The sequence below is a fragment of the Schistocerca piceifrons genome, chromosome 1, assembly GCF_021461385.2.
Source record: "Schistocerca piceifrons isolate TAMUIC-IGC-003096 chromosome 1, iqSchPice1.1, whole genome shotgun sequence".
Lineage (NCBI taxonomy): Eukaryota > Metazoa > Arthropoda > Insecta > Orthoptera > Acrididae > Schistocerca > Schistocerca piceifrons.
Window position 1 is genome coordinate 1,101,462,034 of NC_060138.1, and position 17,775 is coordinate 1,101,479,808.

At 39.4% G+C, this 17,775-nt stretch overlaps 1 protein-coding gene across 7 annotated transcripts in view; it reads left to right on the forward strand.

Annotated features, from left to right (window-relative positions):
* The window catches only part of LOC124776245 (PH and SEC7 domain-containing protein-like), an 850,081-nt gene that overhangs the window by 722,461 nt on the left and 109,845 nt on the right, over nucleotides 1-17,775 (forward strand). For 6 of the 7 annotated variants that reach the window (XR_007015606.1, XM_047251114.1, XM_047251123.1 and 3 more), the window contains exons 13-14: nucleotides 2,707-2,850; nucleotides 10,465-10,634. Coding sequence is in view for 6 of the 7 variants with exons in the window: in XM_047251114.1 (XP_047107070.1) it covers nucleotides 2,707-2,850; nucleotides 10,465-10,634 (314 nt within the window). In the remaining variant the exon portion in view is untranslated. Of the gene's footprint in view, nucleotides 1-2,706; nucleotides 2,851-10,464; nucleotides 10,635-15,624; nucleotides 16,763-17,775 lie in introns of those variants that run through there. The other variant, XM_047251165.1, reaches the window with a different exon arrangement.

A 17,775-nucleotide genomic window follows, 5' to 3' on the forward strand; every position in this document is an offset into this window, starting at 1 on the left:
GTCATTAGTCACACCTGGTACTATATGAGCACCTCTTTGTATGTGCCCGCAAACAGAACTTTATTATCCCCCACCTCTATCCTGCTATCCCTCCCCTCCCTGTTGCAGCCTCCTCCTCACTCTCACCACCCATTTTGCTTTGTTAGGGGGTTTGTAGAGGTCACATATTGGGCACTTTCTGTTAAGGAATTTGGTCTCTATCAACATATATTCCATCTGTTTATCTTCATTGTTGTTCGATGTGTGAAAAAATGAATGTGAAAAATCAGAGCATATATACACACCCCCCTCCTCATTGGTTACTCTGTAATGTCTTAGAAAGGTGCAGCTGTCTAGATTTACCGAATTTGTGGGAACACTTAGTTTGAGCCAGGCCTCCAACAGAAGTATTACATGGTGGGGGGGGGGTTGTGTCTTGAAATATATGACATGACTTGTTGAGATGAGCTGGCAGAAGCAGAGACTGGACATTTGCGTGTGCAATGTGAAGCTCAGTATGCTCAGATACAAAGCTGGCAAGGATACAGCTGGTGGGATAGTGACTCTAGACCTGTGAAGGTGGGGGAACAGTACATCATGAGTTGCTCGGTAGTAGGGAAGGTAAGAGAGCCGGATTCCTAGAAGAGAGAAGTGGCAGGTGTCCTCATGGAGAAGGGAGGTATTGCAGCTAGCGCTGGCACAAAAAGTGTAGGACAAAATGGAGGACTATAGCTGGAGAGACGCTGAATGGAACTCATTTGCCTGTCAAAAGGGCAGTTCTGTTCCTTTGCAAAGGCTGCCAGTGGCAGCAAAGTTAGTGTCTAGATACTCGTAGATGGCACAGGAACTGAAATTAAAGGTAACTTCTGAAAATCAGAAATCTGCAGTGACATAAATACTGTAAAAATCACTGTAAAGTGGATGGTCATGGGTAATTTGCACCAAAATTATCGATTTTGTGTCCTATTTAATTCACCATTTGAACAAGGGGAAAGTGATTGTCCGTATGTCTTGTACATGCCGTAACCTTCCTTATCTTATTGTCATTACCCTTATGTGAGGTACTCAATGGTGACAGCACAATAGTTGGACAGTCTTCTTCAAATACAGTTCCTCTGAATGGACCCAATAAGGTTTCACAAGAATTACATCATCTTTATTCCAAGGAATCCTGCACTGTCTGATCAAAGTATCTGGATACCTATTAGTGAACATAAATGAAGGGCATGTCCACTTGTCGTCTTTGACAGCTTGAACACTGCTGGGAACATTTTCAGTGAGGTGTCTGAATGTCTGTGGAGAAATGCAGCTCATTCTTCCTCATGAGCCAAGCTAAGAAGGTAGTGATGTTGGATACTGGGGTCTGAAGCATAGTCTTCTAATTTAGATCAGGACTCTGTGTAGGTCAGTCATTTCAGGAGTCTTATTGTCATTGGAACATTGCCTTGCAGATGCTGTTATATGACAGGGGGCATTGTCATACTGATACAAATGAACATTGTCTCCAAACTGTTCCTATACTGTTCACAGTATACAATACTGTAAAATGTGTTCATAGCCTTCTGCATGTAGCATTTTCTTAAGCACAATAAGGGGACCATACCCTGAACATAAAAAACACCCCATACAATAACACTACCTCCTCTTTACTTCAACATTGGCACTACATGTGATGGCAAGTAATGTCCTCCATACATTCACCAAACCCAAACAGATTCCATTGGATTGCCACAGAGTATAGTATGATTGATCACTCCAGATCACTTGTTTCCATTTATCCGCTGTCCAGTGCTTGTCACTCTCTACACTTCCACAAGCGGTTAGCATTGAGAAGAAATATATGTCGTACAAGGAGCTACTCAAACATTGTATCCCATTTTTTTTAACTCTCTGTGCACAGTCATTGTGCTAACTGAACTGCTATTAGCTCTTTGTAACTCAAGTGATTCCTTCCAGTGATATCAAGTGATGTTTTGCAACCATCCTCCACAATGCTTGATGGGCCTGTCCATCGGTACAGGAGGTCTGCCTGGTCTTGGTTTAGCTGTGATTGTTACGTCACATTTCCACTTCATGAACTCATCACTTACAGTCAACGTGGGCTGCTTTGGAAAGTTTGAAATGCTGCTGATGGATTAATTACTCACACGATACCCAATGAGTAGTCCGTGTTTGAAATCAGTGAGCTGTCTTTATTGGTTTCTGTAGAGCTGAGATGACCCATGTTTCAGTCATAAAATGCTTTAGTACCCTTGAAGGAATAGGGTACCAGAAGTGATACACAATACTGCTGTCCAATAGCATAGTCTTCTATATGTTGTATTGTCTCAGAATATATTCTGAGCTCAAACATAATGAGTTATTTTGAACAGGATGACCACCTCCATGCCAGCCATAACGAATTCTGGAAACATCAGTCATGCGAAACCCATCCCTAGATGTAGTATTTTGTGACTTCTGAAAAGCATTTTGCACAGTATCGCATGACTTGTTAACCAGTTGTATGGTGGTGATTCTCCAGTCCGAAAACTGGTTTGTTGCAGCTGTGTTCTCTGCAAGCCTCTTCATCTCTACTCTCTTGGCAGTTCTCCACTATGAGCTTTGCATAAATTTAAAGCGTCGTGAATCGTTAACTCTGTTCCCTGTGTCAGTATTTATTGCTTCTTATGTCTCTGATAATTTTCTGTGAGAACAACCTTAAACTCCTGTTTTTCTCTGTGTGTGCAGCGAGAACAACTACGTGACCACGAAGAGCGTGTGCAACGTCTGGAGTCACAGCTGGAAGAGCACCGGCGAAATCCCCCAGACCGCTCAGCTCGGGGCCTTGTGTTGCACAATTACCGGGAGAAGGATGCGTACCTGCATCACGAGGTGAGACAGTGTGCTCATAAAAGTTATAACCTACATCATTACATTCTGGTTTAGACCACTGTGTGCTGCAGCCTTTCTCCTTCCCAGTAGTGGCAGACTGGGCGTTCTTTTATGTACAGGTTTGTATATTTGTTACTTACACTTCGCCGATAGGATTCACTGTTTCTTACATTTATGATACACATTAATTGTTTCTAAGAGAAAGTGTTTCTAAAATGAAGATAGAAGTAGTACCTGCAAACTGGAAGCTGACATGTTGACAAGCAGAAGTTGACTTTTTGAAGCTGAAATACCTTCATTCGGTAACAATTTGAAAGTGCTGGTTGCAAAGGGACTGTTCGGGAATGAAATCATGTGATTTAGGGAAGGCCACTGGATCTAATGGAATATTTGTTGTGATCTGTATGAGTTACGAAAGAGCTGACTGTAATTTTACTTCTAGTTTATTGTAGGTCACTGCAGCAAAATAGTGTCAAGTGCAATTGAGAATAAGGTCATGGATCATTCCAGCTTTTAACAAGGTACAAGACTGGTGTGTAGACCCACAGATATACATTGTATGATGCCAGTTGCTCATACCAGGTTTGCAGATTTGTGTGTTGATGGTAACCCCCTCTCTCATTAATTTCTTATTATTTTTATTATTTTATTATTTTTAGAGATGGAACATCTCGTATGTACTAGGAATCACTGTTTCCTTTTAACATTTACTTCAAAATCAATTCCCTTTTAATTAATTAATTTATTAATTCCATATATCCATTTTTGCATGGTAACGCATTAATGTGGAATGAGTCAAAACATGTAATTCTGTATTACATTTGTTACCATCAAGATAACAAGCAAAGGTTAAGTATACAAACTGAAAATACTAATAAAGTAACACAATCAGTAAGTTCTAATTACACTCACAAACAGAGTTTAAGATACAATTTTCAGATCTTATCTAAACAATTTTTACAGAGTAAAAGTCTTGACTTAAAGATCACCAATTAATCTAATTAAAGAAGCAAGATACATGAATCAGGAATACACGATAATACGTGGAAAATAATCTTGGCTATCTCTGCTATAAAATCCTTCTAGAGAACAGAAACTTTTTTCAAGCAAGAACTCCTGTGGATTACTTTTAAATAGTACATCATTACCTCGTAGACACTTCATATTACTTGGAAGTGCATTGAAGACATTTGTGCTTATGTATTTTACACCTTTTTGCACCAGAGACAAATTTTTTAGGTCACAATGTGTGTCATATTTCCTTCTTGTGTTACGATGATGGTATGTTTCATTCATTTCATATTGAGTGGAACTGTGAAGCGTGAATGTCATGATTGAAAAGAGATATTGTGAAGTAGTGGTTAGTATTCATATTTGCCTAAAAAGGTTGCGATACGAGGTTGTTGGAAGGACTTAACACGATATTTGAACAATTTTTTTCTGACTTGTAAAGACCTTTTATGAAAGTAGTGAATAGCCCCAGAAGATTATTCCATACCACAGAAGTGAATGGAAGTAGCCAAAGTAAGCACATTTTGAGACATTGATGTCTTCAGTTTTGGCGATTATGCAGATGGCAGTGTTTGTTGGATGTGGTGTTCCCAGCTAAGCCTGTTATCTACACTACTGGCCATTAAAATTGCTACACCACGAAGATGACTTGCTACAGATGCGAAATGTAACCGACAGGAAGAAGGTGCTGTGATATGCAAATGATAAGCTTTTCAGAGCAATCGCACAAGGTTGGCGCCGGTGGCGACACCTACAACGTGCTGACATGAGGAAAGTTTCCAACCGATTTCTCATACACAAACAGCAGTTGACTGGCGTTGCGTGGTGAAATATTGTTGTGATGCCTCGTGTAAGGAGGAGAAATGCGTACCATCACGTTTCCGACTTTGATAAAGGTCGGATTGTAGCCTATCACGAGTGCGGTTTATTGTATCACGTCATTGCTGCTCGTGTTGGTCAAGATCCAATGACTGTTAGCAGAATATGGAATCGGTGCGTTCAGGAGGGTAATACGGAACGCCGTGCTGTGTCCTGACAGCCTCGTATCACTAGCAGTTGAGATGACAGGCATCTTATCCACATGGCTATAACGGATCGTGCAGCCATGTCTCGATCCCTGAGTCAACAGATGGGGACGTTTGCAAGACAACAACCATCTGCACGAACAGTTCGACGACGTTTATAGTAGCATGGACTATCAGCTCGGAGACCATGGTTGTGGTTACCTTTGACGCTGCATCACAGACAGGGGCACCTGTGATGGTGTACTCAATGACAAACCTGGGTGCACGAATGGCAAAATCTCATTTTTTTAGATGTATCCAGGTTCTGTTTACAGTATCATGATGGTTGCATCCATGTTTGACGACATCTCGCTGAACGCACATTGGAAGTGTGTATTCGTCATTGCCATACTGGCGTATCACCCAGAGTGATGGTGTGAGGTGCCATTGGCTACACGTCTCGGTCACCTCGTGTTCGCATTGACGGCACTTTGAACAGATGTGTTACAACCTGTGGCTCTACCCTTCATTCGATCCCTGCGAAATCCTACATTTCAGCAGGATAACGCACAACCGCATGTTGCAGGTCCTGTATGTATGGGCCCTTCTGGATACAGAAAATGTTCGACTGCTGCCCTGGCCAGCACATTCTCCAGATCTCTCACCAATTGAAAACGTCTGGTCAACGGTGGTCGAGCAACTGGCTTGTCACAGTACACCAGTCACTACTCTTGATGAACTGTCGTATCGTGTTGAAGCTGCATGGGCAGCTGTACCTGTACACGCCATCCAAGCTCTGTTTGACTCAATGCCCAGGCGTATCAAGGCTGTTACTACGGCCAGAGGTGATTGTTCTGGGTACTGATTTCTTAGGATCTATGCACCCAAATTGCGTGAAAATGTGATCACATGTCGGTTCTAGTTTAATATATTTGTCCAATGAATACCCGTTTATCATCTGCATTTCTTCTTGGTGTAGCAATTTTTTTGGCCCGTAGTGTATATGTATGCCTAAGAATTTCAAACAATCTACTGTTTGTATCTGCTGCCTCTCATGTGCAGTGTTTATCTCCTGTGGGCTTTTGTAACCAGAATGGATATGGATGGAATTGGTTTTGCTGAGGTTTATAGTCGGGGGATTTGCCGCGAACCAGAACATCCTCAAGTAATTGTTTGGCATTTAATTCTCGGTCAGGTAATGTCTTATTGTCTATCACAATACTTGTGTCATCTGCAAACATTGTAATGTTGCTTGCTTCGTTTGAGGGCAAAGACAAGTCATTGATTTATATGAGAAATAGCAGGGGACGAAGGACAGAACCTTGTGGAACTCCATAATTTACTGTTCTTCGTCAGATTCTACCCCTCCTGCCTGTGTATTGTTATCGTCTAACACTATGTCTTATTAGAATGAGATTTTCACTCTGCAGCGAAGTGTGCACTGATATGAAACTTCCTGGCAGATTAAAACTGTGTGCTGGACTGAGACTCGAACTCGGGACCCGAGTTCGAGTCTCGGCCGGCACACAGTTTTAATCTGCCAGGAAGTTTCACTATGTTCTACTGTCTGCCCTGTAGATAGAATTTGAGCCAGTGACCCAATTCTCCTTGGAGTCCACAGTGGAATGCTTTTTCTACACACATAAAAAAAAGCTTTGCATTACTTCTGTTCCGAGAGGAACCTGTACAGAAAATTGGAATACAGATCAATATAAACATCATTTTCGCCCTTTTTATTGCTCATGAAATAACACATTGCATGATGTACCACAATAAAGCGAGACTTGAGAGGTGGTGGTCCAGATTGCTGTACACACTGGTACCTCTAATACCCAGTAGCATGTCCGCTTGCGTTGATGCATTTCTGTATTCATCGTGGCATACTATCCACAATGCACTGTTGGTCCAGATGGTTCCACACTTCAATGGTGATTCGGCATAGATCCCTCAGAGTTGTTGATGAGTCACATCGTCCATAAACAGCACTTTTAAATCCATCCCAGGCACGTTCGATAGGCTTCATGTCTGAAGAACATGCTGGCTGCTCTGATCGAGTAATGTTATCCTGATGGAAGTAATTCACAAGATGTGCACAATGTGGACGCGAATTGTCATCCATGGAGACGAATTCCTCGCCTATATGCTCCCGATATGGTTCCACTATCGGTTGGAGGATGGCATTCACGTATCGTGCAGCCATTTCGGCACCTTCCATGACCACCAGTGGTATACGTCGGCCCCACATAATGCCACCCCAAAACAGCAGGGAACCTCCACCTTGCTGCACTCGCTGGACAGTGTGCCTCAAGTGTTTAGCTCGACTAGGTTGCCTCCAAATGCATCTCCGACAATTGTCTGGTTAAAGGCATATACTACACTCATCGGTGAAGAGAACTTGATGCCAATCCTGAGGGATCCATTCAGCATGTGTTGGGCCCATCTGTACCGCTCTGCATGGTGTCGTGGTTGAGAAGTTGGACCTCGCCATGGACATCGGGAGTGAAGTTTTGCATGATGCAGCCTATTGCACACAGTTGGAGTCGTAACACGAAAAGCATTATTCAACATGGTGCCGTTACTATCAGGGTTCCTCCTAGCCAAGATCAGTAGGTAGTGGTCATCCACTGCAGTAGTAACCCTTGGGCAGTCTGAGCGAGGCATGTCATTGACAGTTCCTGTCTCTCTGTATCTCCTCCATATCCGAAAAATATTGCTTTGGTTCACTCCGAGACACCTGGACACTTCCTTGTTGAGAGCCCTTCCTGGCACTAAGTAACAATGTGGACATGATTGAACCGCTGTATTGACAGTCTAGGCATGGTTGAACTACAGACAACACGAGCCATGTACCGTATGCACTCGAATCTAAGCCGCACTTGAAAAATGAGATTCGAAATAAAGGGGGGGGGGGGGGGGCGGAATTCCCCGACTCTAAGCCGCACCTGAAATTTGAGACTCGAAATTCAAGGGGAGAGAAAAGTTTTAGGCCGCACCTCCAGATCGAAACAAAGTTGGTCCATTGTAATATTAGACACAATTTAGGTTGAATGAATGACGATACAGCTACAGTAGTTTGGTTCGAGTCGTAAGCTTAGCAGTTAGGCTTTACCAGGTAGTCATTGCTATGCGTCAGGCGCTCCGTCCGTATTTATACGGGTACCCTTTCTTTTTCACATGCTTCGTCTGGTTTGAATCGATTGCTTATTTTCCTTTGATCTGATAAGTGCCGTTTTCTTTGTTATAGGTGTTTACGTCACTCTAAGCTGAAAATGCATTACTGTACTGTGTCATGCATTGTTTGTCGCATTCTGATAGTGCGTGTTTACGGCCTGTCGCCGCTCGCGGCATGGCTTGGTTTTGTGCGCGCTGCCGCCGCTTACAATTAAAAAGAAAGAAGAGAGGAATCGTCTCATTAGTGAAACAATGGCAAGAGACTGCTATTTGTTGTTACTTACACTGCTGCTTTCTTTGATAATGATCAACAAGAACCAAATAATAGACTGGGTATGATAGAACATGTTCTGAACGAGAGTTAGGCGAAAATTTTTCTCCATTTGAAAATCTTTGCAGCCGCTTCTTCGGTAAATCACATTCTGCACAGAAATTAGTCATCTTAGATTTAAAAATCTAGTCAGTTGCCGTGCTTCATTTCTGACTGTATCACTATTACGCATAAGAATAATACGAATATAAACATGACACGATACGTATATTCTTCCGCGTTTGCTGTTGTGTCACTCTAGTTTCGTAGTTTATTAGGCAGACAGGATTTAAATGAGATAGCAGCAAACACGAAAGAATACATGGCAAAATCTTTATATTCGTATTATTCTTATGGTGAAGAGAATACTGCATGTGATTCACATTTCATCAGGTTCCTATTAGCAACAATCTCTTCTCACAGGCAGAAAAAATTCAGAACGTAGAGTTGGCCATATTGATAAACATCCCAAACAGTCTTGCCAGTCGGATTTTCGTAGTATATTGAAATTCTGCTACATTCGAAGATGAACAATACGGAATTTGTATTTACTTCAGTGGATAATGTATGAAAATGCAATGGTCAAATCTTGGGGCGGACAAAAAAAACCTCATCTTCCACCTTTTTTTTTAAATTTATTTACTGACGCAGAGGTTTCGGCGCCAGTATTTATCTTTGTGCCTACAAAGCATGCCTGTGTAGCGCTAGATATATTCGATGGCAGAAGTTAGTTGTGGTGGCACCTACCAACATTTTTCAGAACTTCCACTTGCTTTGCTCTCGATTCTAAGCCGCAGGCGGTTTTTTGGATTACAAAAACCGGAAAAAAAGTGTGGCTTAGATTCGAGTAAATACGGTACCTCCTTCCTGGTGGAATGACTGGAACTGATCGGCTGTCGGACCCCCTCTGTCTAATAGGCGCTGCTCATGCACAGTTGTTTCCATCTTTGGGCGGGTGTAGTGACATCTCTGAACAGTCAAAGGGATTGTGTCTTTGATACAATATCCATAGTCATTGTTTGTCTTCAGGAGTTCTGCGGTGATGCAAAACTTTTTTTTTATGTGTGTATAAGCAGTCTCAAAAGAGAGATACGACAATAGTTAGTAACATCTGAGCATCGCCTTTTTGTAGAGGAGCTTTACAATAGCATACATCGTCCTATCAGGGAAGGTACCTTGTTTCAGAGAGGCATTGAATATATGAGCTAGCACTTCACTGAACTGATTGCAGCAGGCTTTTAGCAGTTTGCTGGAGATGTTGTCGACACTAGTTGAGTTTTTGCTTTTTAAAGAAATAATGGTTTTTCTTACTTCCTGTACTATTATAGGGGCTAAGGGTTGATTTGGAGGAAGAGACCAAACAGCGAGGTACTCAGTCTTATCGGATTAGGGAAGGACGGGGAGGGAAGTTGGCCATACCCTTTCATAGGGACCATCCTGGCATTTGCCTGAAGCGATTTAGGGAAATCGTGGAAAACCTAAAGCAGGATGGGCGGATGCGGTATTGAACTGTCATCCTCCCGAATGCGAATCCATTGTGCTAACCAGTGCGCCACCTTGCTCGGTATGTATAGGGGGCTAACCTACCTGCTCTATGGAATTTGGGAAATGACCGTTCAGTATTTTTAAGGCCTGTTTAAGGAGCCATTGCGTTCTATTTCCTGAGCAACACTTAAAAAGTCCTTGTTAAAAATGCTTACATTATGACCAATTTTGGGTGACAATCTTTATGTGACAAAATTAGCTTCTATAAATTGTAATGAAAATTCACTTGAGAAAATTATAAAAGAATTGCTGCCTATTATTAACCCTCAGGAGGCAATATTCTTAGTGCTGCCAATAGACAAGTGCAAAACAACAAAAAACTATCATAACTTTCAGAACTATTTGTTCCTTCATTGGGTAGAGTGGTGAAAATTAGACCACTGAGACCTCACTGTGAGAGAGACCAGCCTGTAGGTGTTTTGTGCAAGGATGCACAGCACTATTTCAACATTATAAACTCCATATTTAATGATAAAAGGAGATAATAGCAGAAAGCGAAGAGTTTATTGGTATCTGTAATTTTTATTCACTTAGTATGTGTACTCATTGCTTTATTTCATTGCCCTATTGCAGTTGAAACGGTACAAGACCTACGCATACCTTTTACGATCTCGTATGGCACAGTTCCCCGAACTGGAAGCGACGCTGGCAGAGGCAACAGCAACTGCTGCTGGCTTCGGTGATGTGGATGCAGAAGAGAGTGTTCCTGTCGTGTCGCCTGCTAGGTCTCCTGCTACCAACAGGTACAGTTACCGAGCAGCCATTTACAGTGGTACCTCCTCCACGAGCGGTGCGATGGCGGGAGCTGCCGCTCGTGACGGTGCAGACATAGGCTGACGGATGATGGGGGTCTTCTCAGCATGTGTACTGTAAACCGTCAACCTGTCTGGCTATGGCTACGCGCGCAGCAGCACACCACTCGGGATGTGGTTCTGAGGTGCAGGTGCACATTTCATGTGCCGCTTGGACAGTTCAGCGTTGCAGAAGTAGAGCCGCACATTGTCTAATGCTGAGGTTAGCTGGCACAAAAATTCGCACTCTTGTGAAGTTGTTGGAAGTATTTTATGTTTGAAATACTGTTCAGATTTTGATTTTATTAATTCTACAAAGATTTCACTGCCGTATGATGTAACTTGTAGTTTCACAGATGCTTTTTTTTTTTGTGTAGCAGTGATCTCCCCCCCTCACACCCTCCCAGTGTAATACTGCATTTATTTACAAGTGAGATTCAACTGACTCTTTCGATATACCCCCATTATTAGAAACTATATCTGCTAAGATTACATCATGCAGTTGTTATAACTGACGTATGTAACTAATATTTCTGAAATGAGTGCATGAAAGTAGCATCATTAAGACCTGTTATTGTGAAACAGAGTTCTAAGTTTGGTATTCTGAAATGAATACAGTTTAGGACGTGGAAGAAAATTGTCTTTTAGTGACAGATTTTGAATATAATACAGTAAGACATAAATGTTTGCAAGTGCGTGCTTTTGTTAAGATACGGCAGCCACTTCCGGACCTTTCGTGCTGTATGTTATGGATTTAAACTAGAAACATTAAATACAACTTGATGCAGTGTCGTACTGCAGTACAGAGCCTTTTTAACAGCCACTGAAACACGATGAAGCGAAGTAGATCTGGAAGACACACAGACAAAGGAACAGATGTCAGGTATCAGATTACTTTTTAAGCAGTTTCTTGTACAGAAGTAGTTCTGTGAGGAATAGCAATAAGTGAAGAAAAGGCACACACGTGATGCAAAGAAGGAAAACTCATCATTAACATTTGATTAGGAGAAATTGGATAGTCAAGAAAAGAGCTAGAAGTAGCTTCAGACTTTGTTGCTCATCACTGATGGCAAAGCAACTTTTACTATTCTGGAACATGTATAATCTGTGGGTGTATTTATTTATTTCCCCTCCCCCTTCCTGAGAAGAAAACATTTTTCAACACTAAAGATCAAATATCTGTCCTGTATCTGCTAGGACTGTTCTCATGCTGATAGTTTTAGTAATTGTTAAGCAGATGTCCAGCTTGTATTGTACAAGATGTTAGATTTTTAAACTGACTTTGTATTTCTGTAGTAACACTGCATACATACATTGTGCTCTGTTTTTTAAACACTGAAGGGAGGGTATGTGGATATTGCAAACATAAATAAATGCAACGTGTGGGCACATGCGCGCGCGCGCGCGCGCGCGCGCACGCACACACACACACACACACACACACACACACACACACACACACACAGTATATCAGTAGCCATTTACAGGGAGAAAAAGAGGCATGGAGAGAAGGTGGGAGGGGGAGGGGAGACCAGATAATGAGCAATCAACAAAGTGAGAATCACTTAAGTAAGAACATTATTACAGTTACACAGTGGACAGTCTTTAAAAATGCTAGTACTTCAGGCAGATTAAGGTAAAGCAAATATTATTTGTTGAAGTTTATGGATATTATTAACTGAAGATAGCTGAATGGACTGCAGCCAAACACACATACTTTGAAGAAGTTTTTATTTTATTGCCAGGGTGGCTTTTAGGCTATTATACCATCACTCAAAACTGGTCGTGGTAATAATATCAATCTTCGTAATAGCCTTTGTCACTATTTGTGGTCTCCTTCAACAATCTTTAATTAAATGAAGCAAGTATGTTTCTAAATTTGTCAGAAAAAAATCACTCCTCTTAAAAATAGAGAAAATTCTGTAGTTTGTGTCAGCTTTCCTTGGCAATTTAGATAAGTTTGGGTGCTTTTTACTCTGTAAACTACATTCTTTTTAGTACAAAAATGAATTGCTATTGTCACATTGTTTTTCTAGTATTAATGTGAAATGTGCACCTGTTAGCAACAAATTAATCTTGGTCACTCATTTGTGGGCCTGGGTGTGGCTTGTGCATGCGAATGTGCCTGCCTCTGCTTTAATCTGCTTGAATTCTTTTTTCCTATAGAGGATACACTTTTCTGTGCTAACACAATTCCTTTATGCTCTTCGGAATTGAAGTGTCTTATCAAAGTGATGGTTCAGTGGAGGCTGTGAGTGGCACCAAGCAATGCACCTCTTATACTGTTCTGGAAATACTGTTGTAGATAACCACGAAATACTGTTGTAGATAACCACAACAGAGACTCTTTGGACAATGAGATGTGATACATTTTAAAAGGATTTTGTCCACATTGGCTGCTCGCTACTGTGCCGCGATGTCATTTTGGAGTGGCTGTGTTTACAGTATCTTGCTGACAATTTCCCCCCCTTCTTCTACTGTACTTCATGAACTCTTGACTCCATTTTTACCTCTCACAAGTGAATTAATATTTTTATTATGTGCACATATGGAACGTTTGTGACTTTGTAGTATTTACTCCTTCTTGCGGAAGTCTATGCAGTGTGCCCGTGACAATTTGCAACTGACAATTCGATCAAAGCCTTAATTGTTGTAACCTTAGAAAGACTTATTCCTCCTCCTTCTGTGACAGTGAGACTGATATTGGGAATTTACCCCTGTGGAGGAATTAGTTCTTGCCAGTAATTGGGAACTGTTCTCAAGAAATTCTACAGCTGTGTTCTGTATGTGCTGTACTTTTTACCGATACGTGTAAAGTGATAAGGGCTCATTATTGTTCCTTCTTAATGTAACCAAAAAAAAATTGATATGTGAGTAATAATGACTGAGGTTAAAGAACACAGTGTGAATTCATTTTGAAAACTATATACCATTTCCTCCAGCTGACTGATGTATTGTGAGACTTTCTGTAATCAGTGTTTACAAACAGAATCAACGCTTACGTAAGTTTTATTGCGAGACTTGTGGATTTCATCTTGTTGTATAAGCTCGAGATTCCATATGATGTGGTTATTCTGACTGAATGCTACTGAAGGTGATTTTTTTCTGTATAAATATGCTTCCTGCGGCTAATTTATGGCAAATGTGTACTGAGTGTTTTAAAATGATTGTGACTAATTGTATTTGTACAGTATTAGAATTTACTTCCGAATATCTTTGTAGAAATTGATCAGGGAAAACGATATTAATATGATTGTGTATAATTGAACAGAGATGATTATATTTCAATAGAAACTGTGAATTATATAGTTATATAACTATTACTTATATATAATGTATATAAAAGAAGATCTTAATGCTTTTTCTGAGGAGGGACCTATGTTGTTGGTCTTGTCCCCATTGTGCTACATTATCTACAATATAAATTTAATTTTTTATAGATATATAAATAAGTGTTAATTATTTGAAAAACTATTTTATTCACATTTAGATACATTTTAATGGGATTAAAAATGTTGGTAAAATTCCTGTGTTAAGCAGATTTTGGTAAAATTCCTCTGTTAAGCAGATTTCATTGTTTGTATTGTTTCATTCCTTTCTCTGAACAGAGTTTTAGCACAACACTAATGATGATGATTTCATGACATGGGCTTTTCATAATTTTTGATGATCTAAATTATGTTTGTATATTTTATGGGAATTATTCACATTTGCTTTTATACTATGTACTCCTATGATTCAGGAATTAACAACATTTGTTTTTCTGAGTCTGTAAATGTCACTGGGTATTAATGGTGCAATAATTCTTATGTATCTGAAATTTCTGAGAAAATTTTGTTTCCCTGTTATCTTTTAAATCATTGTCCTGTTTAACACTGACCTAGATGTACCATTCGTGTGCCTCCTTTAAATGTGAGTTTAACGAGTTACAAAGGACTTTATAATAAAACTTCTATCCCCCTTGAGGAGGAAAGACATTGTGATAACCTTTTTCAGTGCGAGTGTGATTGGGAGAAAATGTTGGAATAGTATTGTTCAGTACTTGTTAAACTAATTTTATTTGCTGTCTCATGAGTCCAGCAAATTTAGTCATTAAAAGTAATGTTTTGTGAAATATTTCTCGTAGTAGTTAAGACTAGCGTGAACGTTACATACATGTGTGTGAGTCAGTTTTCACAATCCTGAATGCATAGATCTAAAAGTCAAGTTTTTCTGTTCAGTTGATGAACTGTTTAATTTAATTATTCTCAAATAATTGAACTTTGACTGTTATTTAATGAATAATGTATATATTGTATACATAAGATTGTGGTAGTGACTAACAGACTTGCATGAAGCCTGTTACTAGACGATAGCACTTAAAAATGGGGTTTTGTATCTTTGTTCTTTGTAAATGCTGAAAAGTTGTTCATGTAAACTGTACTTAGTGTATTTTGAAAAACATTCAGAGGGAAATTAATGAAAAGCATGTGTAGGCTGTGACTTTTACACATTTGCATTTTGAGATGGATTTAGAAACTGGGGTTTGTAATTTTGTCCTCTCTCCACAGAACGTATCATATGTTCATTTTTTCCTTGCATTACATGTGGTCTTCGGGCTTTCAGTTTTTCTCTCTATTTCACTAGCCAAGTTCTAATTCTTTCCCACTCCTTGTCCAGTCACCATGAGTGACAAACCATTTTACTTTCTATGGTGAGGAACCTGGTGGTGGAATCTAACCGCAACAATTACATAACGTATAATTACTTGGTACCTCCTGACCACCGCATGTTGTGCAATGTTGTAGTTTATCTGCTTGTACCATTCCTTAATTAGATGAAAAATAATGTAAAATTGATACAAAGTTACCAGAGATGGCTGTATTGTGCTTTTTTCTGTGGAATACTTATTTTGCAGTTGTGTCAGTAATTGTTTCTTATAAAAGTACTTCTCTTTTTTCAGTGAATGATTTATTGTTTTGCATGCTGACCATTTGAGGATGAGTAAGTGTCACATATTGGATATCAACATTGAAGATTCCATTAAGGAATGAACCAAAGTGGCACATTGTAGTAGAGGAAAGTGTTTTCATGAATCCATTCCTTTCCCAAACTGGAATCTTAATTTGATTTTTCCGATGTTTTTCCAAGTTCGATAAATGCCAAAGATAGACTGCATTTTGTCATTTGTAAGTGTAATGTGGCATGTACAAGCACTAAGTTTGCATACCAGAAGTAATACTGCAGGTCAGACTGTAAATGAACCTTGGTATATTTCTTACTTCTGTAGACTGTCATATTTGTTAACAGACTGAATATTATTAGATGTTTATATTTTTCTTATGTTTTATATTATTTATAGAAAAAGCAAATCTTGCCTCAAAATATGCGTGTTGTGAAAGTTTTGTATTGTGGAATGTGGGAGAAAGTTGTCGGTTAATGAACAATTACTATGAAGTAATTATCCTGCTCAAAAATTGATGGCAAACAGAATCTTTGAAAATGAACCTGAGTAATATTTTTTAAAGGATGTTGCAATTTGTAATTGCATGTTTTTCAAGCATGTTACAGTTTCATTAAATTTTTATTTAAGAAAAATAAGTTTTCATACATCTTTTATGTGTTGTTAGTTTCTGCCACAATCATGACATACTTTAAATGGTTTTGATTGTGCCAACTTAAGAGTTTGAACTGGTGGCCATAAAACTTCCATTGCTGAAGTCAATTTAGTAATGATTCTAAGCTTTATGTGTATTTGTAAATAGTGGAGGAAAAAATGAATACTTATTCTTTTTATTTCCTTTTTATATACAAATGAATGTCAGATTAATTTTATACTGTTTCCAAAAAACAGAGACCAGTTATGTCAAGAAGGAAAGTATGTTCTTGACTTCACTTAGGATGAAGTTTTTATGCTACCTTCCAAAATCTCATCATCCATTCAGCTCTCCTTTTCTGCTTACAGTGTTGTGTGTGTCTTTCCTGTGTTTTTTGACAGAAATCTGTTGAATAGATTTTGTTTACTCCATAGTAACGCAGCAAACCAGTCTTTCCTTCATTCCATTTCACATATTGCTGTTTGGTTTGAGCCTATATGTGTAGGTGCTATTATTTATTCTTAATGAATAATGTTAATAAATACAATATTTCAATACAATGTTTGGGTTTTTACTTAAATTTCTGAAATACATGTCTGAGAGGTGGTACCTGTCTACACGTATAGACTGAATGGTAAACAGTTGCATATTTATTATTTAGGATTTCTTTCCGTCACTGTAGTTTTTGCTGGGTATGACCAAAACAGCTGACTTACATTATTGTGCCATCAACATGCTGTGAACAATGGTTTTATTTAACAGACAAGTATCACAAATTTTACTAAGCTTTGTGATCCCAAGCTATTAAGGAAAATCTTTGTTGACGTAGGAGGTGTGATCAAAAAGTAAAGGGAAATCTTTTTCCTTAAAGAAACTTTATTTATTCATCAGCACCAACTTTTTCCCTTTCAGAGTAATCGCTTCAGATAAATACACTTGTGACAGTGCTTTATCCGATATTGGTAGCACTTACGGAGCTCACTTTTTGTTATGATGTTCAACAACTCCTTCAGTGATTCTGTTTTTATCTCATCAATGGAGACAAAATGACATCCTTTCCTTGTTCTCTTCGGCCTCAGGAATAGAAAGAAGTTGCAGTGTCTGACAAATACGGTGGCTGAAGCAACATAATTTGTCTTTTCCCAAAAAAATCACGAACAAGCGGAGCAATATTGTGATGAAATTTCCAAGAGTGATTTTGCCACAACTCTGGTCATTTTCTTTGCTTTGGATTGCTTCATGCAAACAGTGCATAATTTCCAGGTAGTATACCTTATTGTTTGTACAACCGTAAGGCAGGAACTCATGGTGGACTGTTCCATTGAATCAAAGAAAACATTGAGAAGAACCTTCACAAGTAATTGAACTTGTCGAATTTTTTTCGATCTCCACTCTTCAGGCAGTTTCCATTGGGACAGTTCGGTATTTGTTTCGATGTCATACCCATATTCCCATGTTTCATCACCTGCTTTAACCTTCTTTAGAAGTTCTGGGTCATTGTTGACTTCATTCAGCAA